At 36.5% G+C, this 6,062-nt stretch overlaps 1 protein-coding gene across 5 annotated transcripts in view; it reads right to left on the bottom strand.

Annotated features, from left to right (window-relative positions):
* Positions 1 to 475: 475 nt before the first annotated feature.
* Positions 476 to 6,062, bottom strand: part of HNRNPR (heterogeneous nuclear ribonucleoprotein R) — a 28,872-nt gene continuing 23,285 nt past the window's right edge. For all 5 annotated transcript variants that reach the window (XM_056795595.1, XM_001366054.5, XM_056795598.1 and 2 more), the window contains 3 exons: positions 4,897 to 5,046; positions 1,943 to 2,064; positions 476 to 1,793 (listed from right to left, as the gene is read on the bottom strand). In XM_056795595.1, coding sequence (XP_056651573.1) covers positions 1,181 to 1,793; positions 1,943 to 2,064; positions 4,897 to 5,046 — 885 coding nt within the window. In that variant the 3' untranslated portion in view covers positions 476 to 1,180. The remainder of the gene's footprint in view (positions 1,794 to 1,942; positions 2,065 to 4,896; positions 5,047 to 6,062) is intronic.

The raw sequence follows: 6,062 nt of genomic DNA, 5'->3' as shown, positions 1-6,062 counted from the left end.
AAAGCTGAAGTAGAACTTTGGTCAACAATTGACCCCATGGCACTTTTAGCAACTGTCATTTCTGTCATCCAGTAAATGAGCATTTCAACCACAAATTTATCTTTCAGAGCAAGAATGTGGGTCAGAAGGAATTGTAGGTCACTTCTCCAACTCCTTAATACTTGTTAGAACTGCAAATTAATCCATGCCTGTGAAAAATGTTCAAAAGCTACTTGAACCTGGTTTTTAAAACAAAAGATAAAATTTCAAAAGAAGTGATTGTGAGAATACCAATTAATTGAGTTCCATGTGGAATAATTCGTAATTTGATCTAATCCTCAGGCTAATGTCCACAATGCTACTGTGTTGCAATAGACAAGAAATTTTGCAAGAATTTGATCACTCACATAGGCAGTTATACTTTGAAAACAATATTCCTTGCAAGAATTACGAATGAAATAATGTTTTAGGACACAATTGAATTTGAAATAGGTAATGTTTTGAATAGATTTTTGAGTTTTATTGAAATCTTACATGAACAAGAAATTGGAAATACAATCACATCAAGGAACAAATTGCCACGGCTTTGACGTTGAAGCCAAACAAATTTTGTAGGGCAGATTTCAAAAAGGTGTGAAGTTATAACAATTTAAAAACACAGTTAACCTACTTCTAGGAATGCAAAACATACAATCATAGGTTATTTTCAATACAAGAAAACTGAAATTTGTTTGTTTTAATTTCTTAAAACTACTAAGACAAAGCACTAGCTTGTACTTTTATTTACAGCATACTCATACTCCTATGTAGTCTATCTCAAATCCAAAAAAGAAAAAGAAAAAAGAAAAAAAAGAAAAAAGGACTGTCCAAAAACAAGAGGTTCTGCAAAAATCATGATTTAACAGTAATGCTCAGACTGCTTTGAAACTGCTAAAATGAAGCCTAAAACGATAAAAGCATTGTAATCCCCAGAATAAGGGAACTCTGCAAGCCCAATAATGTCCAAGAGCATTTATGAAAAGAGAAAAAAACAAAAATAAAAAGACTTGAGTATATACAATAGTGATTCTTCAGCCCAATACAAATGGCAGCAAATTGCTACTGAAAGATGAAACAGTTAAGCCAAATTTTTTTTGAAGAATGTAGATCTATAGCCAATCAAATCTCGCCAATATCATTTTCAAGCCCTCACTGGTCTACTTCATTTCCACTGTTGCCCATAAGTATCCTGATAAAATTCCTGGTTGTCATTATTGTAGCCATAGTTACCAGAATAGTCGCCACCTTGCTGAAGCGGCTGCTGGGCGATGGGCTGGGAGCCCCAGTTCTGCTGGCTGTTGGTCTGACGGCGCTTGGAGTCGGGCTGGTTGTACCCATCGGCTTTTCTCTTGCCTCCTACGTTGCCCCCACGGTTACCCCGAGCTCCACGCGAACCACGGCCTCTCTGTGGCTGTGCAGGGCCCCCTCTCCCGCCCCGAGCTCCTCTTGGCGGTCCCAAAGGTGCCCCCCTCTGTGAATAGCCAGCTCTACCTCGTGGAGGTGGTGCTCCACGCCCCCGTGGTGGTGGCGGAGCACCGCGCCCACCCCTTCCTCCTCCTCTTCCTCTTACTGCATAGCCATCATCATAGCCATAGTATGGGTCTTCATAGCCTCCACGATAATCATGATAATCATAGCCATAGTAGTCATCATAATAATCTTCATAGCCATAGTAATCTGGAGGGTAACCATAGCCGCCTCTCCCCCCACCACGTCCTCGGCCTCTCAAAGGAGGTGGCATACGAGGTGGGGGATGGTAGTAATAATCTTCATACCTAATGAGAAGAGAGCACTCATTAATTTGTTGTGGAAAGACTTTTTGGGACTTTTTGTTCTACTAAATCACTATCCAAGGGCAAAAGAACAAGGTTCTAAAACATTAATTGGCAAAACCTGACCACAGGACATAGTAGGGCAGACTCACGCAGTGCTTCTGGAGGCCTGTCTTGCAGCCTGGCGTTCTTTCCTTTTCTTGTCAGGAGGCTTGGCTAAGACTATCTCAATTTCTTCCCCCTCTATTTCTTTCCCATTCATCTCATCCATGGCCTGCACAAAAATGGAAAAATACTGGTCAAATTTACTTTTAAAGAAATTTAAATACTAAAACTCAGCCAATCAAATGCTCAAGGATAAATATGATGTCTGTTTTACATGAGGTTAACCATTTTTTGTTTTCACATTAAAAAAAAAATCTTTTTCATTACAGATGAGTAGAAATAGAAAACAAACCTAGCTATCTTTGGTGATAAGTTCTCAAGAATGTAACTGCCTTCTGATCCCCCCTTTCTTTACACAAGTTTCCATTCAAATTCTTCTATACTTAAATGGATATACTCAACAGTTTTTCCTATAAAATTCATTCTATATACTAAAGCAAATGTTAAAAATGTTCAGAGTTTATTAAAGCCATTCCCTAAAGGTCTAACATTATGGTCTTCAAAGTATTTATTTCCTTTGTCTATATTACAGTCATGTCTACAATGTAATCTTAAAACCTAAACCACTTCCAAGTTATTTAATGACTTCTGTTAAAATTTAAAAGGTACTCATCTCACAATCACTGCCCCATGCAATAGGTAGTACAAGCATTTCTCTTCATTCCATTTTACAAATGAGAAATTCAGAAAGGGCTAAAGACCTGTCCAACAGTCACCATTCAAATATCACAAATGAAATTTGGGCCTAGATTTTCTGATCCAAGGCCCAAGGCTTTCTATTTACTTACCCTGCTTCTTGCTAACTGTTTAATAAAACAGAATCAAGGAATATCAAGAGCTTGGTGGAGTCATACAAAGATGTATGTTTCTAGTTCACTTTCATTTTTTAATACAAATGAATTAAAGTTACATCATTGTAATTCAATGGCCTACTGGCTCAAAGGTTCTTGATGAAATATAAGTATAAAATCTTCTCTTAATATAAACCTGGGATACATAGTCTGCTAGGGAACCTAAAAAACCATCTAAATAAATGTCCAGATTAATAAAAAGTGCCCAGAAAATGGAGTTGCTAATCACAGTAGCCCATTTGGTGCATTTTAAATGGGGTTTCTGTCTATAGTAAAGACACTCCCTTTTGGTGGCCAGAGCAAGGATTTTATGAAGATTCTTCTCACAGACAATCTATCAAATTTCTTTCACGACCTCACTTCTGGGAATGCTTAGGACTCAAGTCTAAATGAGTTTATAAAATTCACTCACAAATGTTCTGGGGATCGTGTTAACAAACTAACAGTGATCAGGAGGTAGATGAAGAGGCAAATCTTTGCTCAAGCTCCGCTTCTTCTAAAGACCCTCCCCCATCAGTTCTCATAGATGTCAATCTAAAAATAAAGCCAGTCTACTCAGTGCTGAATTAAACGTATGCAAATTACAAATTTGTGTGTGATGCACACACATGCACTTGCACATACACACACAAGTAAGTAGAACATGGCAATTTGGAAATTATAGTCTTCTTATTAGTTAGACCACAACCTCCAAGTAGCCCTTTTTTAATATAACAAATATCACAAGGATATAGTCTACAAATTAATAACTACAAATCTTACAGGGATGTAGGCTAGAAATAAAAAATTCCCAAAATTAAAGTTTGAAATACCCAACTGCTAGGTTCCCCTGGCAACAGGAAAAGCTAACTAGCTATCAGGAATAAAATGACAATAGATAGATAGATAGATAGATAGATAGATAGATAGATAGATAGATAGATAGATAGATAGACAGACAGACAGACAGACAGACACCCAGCATCTTAATCATACAAAGAATGATATCTTTGATACTGGCCTTATATGTGAGTATTCAAAGGAGAAGGATATGAAGTTAGCGATTCATGTTCATAAAGAAAGCTACAAACAGCTCAATTCTGCAATTAAAACAATTTCTGGGAATACTGCTTCTTTTTCTTATGTTATTAGTCATAGTCAAATTCCTTTCTTCTACCTATCACTGAGAAGTCTAATCTAGCTAAGTTACTCCCTAAGAATCAAGTAAACCCTACTTCTATATTACTTAACATCTGTGATAAAGGAGATTTAAAAAGAAAAAGAAAATCATCAGAGTAAAAAACAAGATGAAATGCTTTGAAGAACAATGAAAAGATAAACAGAGAATATTGACTGTGTTCACTGACAATATAACACAAATTATATAAACTGAAAATTCTACATTTCCATATAAAGTGAAGAACAAGGCACACCTACCTTAATTAACACCATTAAATGGTTCCATGAAAACATGATCTTACCATATTATAGGCTCTAGTCAGTTCCATAGGAATGATGTCAAAGCACATGCAATAGGTAGTATGGCAACATTAAAAAGCTGACATTTAGGGCAATTAATTCTATTGGGGCTCAAGCCCTAGTGTTTTCTGGTCATCAGCTGAATCATTAAGGCAGGTTTCCCAATGTTACAAAGGGAATGTTACAAATTATGATGTATTATAACCATAATATAAAATATCAGTCCAAGAAATAACATGTAGGGCATATAGCCAATAGAGTGCTTGCTTGCCTTTTTAGCCACAAAATGCTGACAGCACCAAACCACATGCTATTTGATACACTTAAAAGCAGTTGCTTAATTAGTACTCTTTATAGTACTCTGGGACCAATTTTAGAGATAGTGAAACAAGATTCCAAAAAGTGGCTTGTGTAAGATCACATAGCAAGTTACTAAGAGTTAAAGGGTGGAGCTTCCATAAGTTCTTTGACTTACATTTTGCAAAACACCAAGAAACTGAACATTCAAAGTTCAACAAGTAAACTGAAATGCCACTAATGCAATGGGGAAATGTCATTCCTTTAAAATGAAATTCCTCAACTTCAAATATCTTTTTCAAAACACATTAGGACACTAAAGCTCGCACTTCTACCTTAACTGCTGCTCCTCTGTCTTCAAAGTGAACAAATGCATAATCTTTTAGCTTCTTCACTCTTTCTAGCTTTCCAAATTCAGAAAAGGATTTCTCCAATATTTCCTCTGTCACTGTAGTGGCCAAGTTTCTCACAAACAGAACTTTCACCTATTGAAAGAAAAGTGTGCATTATTAGATACATGACACAAATATTTCACAAAACCTACTCTGAAAATGTTTAGGAATACAAAGGATGCTTTTTTCTTTGAAACACAAAGTTTAAAATTTTTGCAACATAATTATGGAAAGCCACAAAGAAAAGGGCAATGGCTCCACGTTCTGTTTTCTAGTATATAACTGACTTGTTCTCTTCTCCCTAGCTCCAATTCCTTATCCTTTATTTCAAGTATATGTTACAAATAAAGGCCAACAAGACAGTAGCCCAGCAGAAAAAATGCAAAAAGCAAGCTAGATTTTCCCTTTCCATAATGGAAAATGTCCAAGATTATCAGAGTGAAGGAAGATACCTGGGAAAGCATGGCTTATGGGTAAAAAATAAAAATAACTCTTCTTCACAACTAACCACAATCTATATTTGCTTCTTTTCATTTTAGTAATTATTTCTAATGTATAGGACTTGACTTTTTAATAGGCCAACAGTCACTGGAGGTCTGGTAAACTAACTAAAAAACTAAACAAAAAAAAGAGATTACAATTATTTTGTAAGTGCAGCTACGTAGTTCAGTAGGTAGTGCACCAGGAATAGAGTTGGGAGACCTAGGTTCCAATCTGACTTCAGAGATATCCTAGTTGTGTAACCCTGGGCAAGTCTAGCCTCACCACTCTTTTGTCTTGGAATCAATATTTACTACAGACTTTTTTTACTTTTTTTAAACAAATGATTCTTTAGTCCAAGGGGCAAGCATAGCATGGTGACTAGAAGGGATTCAAGAAATCTTCCTAAATCTGAATCCTACCTCAGTCTTTTGCTAGCTCTGCAACCCTGGACAAAATTGCCTAGTTTTCAAGTTTCTTTATCTGCAAAATGAAAGGTCTGGATTCAATGTTATTTCTAATTCTGTATCTTATGGTTGGCCCTCCTCCTCTTCCACTCAGTTTACAGAGGAAGAAACTGAGCCCCTCAGCCCCTAAGCAGTTCCATGACTTGCATATGACCACAGAGT

The sequence above is a fragment of the Monodelphis domestica genome, chromosome 4 (assembly GCF_027887165.1).
Source record: "Monodelphis domestica isolate mMonDom1 chromosome 4, mMonDom1.pri, whole genome shotgun sequence".
NCBI classification, from domain to species: domain Eukaryota; kingdom Metazoa; phylum Chordata; class Mammalia; order Didelphimorphia; family Didelphidae; genus Monodelphis; species Monodelphis domestica.
The sequence above is the reverse complement of the archived record's forward strand: the minus strand, read 5'-3'. Positions and strand labels throughout refer to the sequence as shown.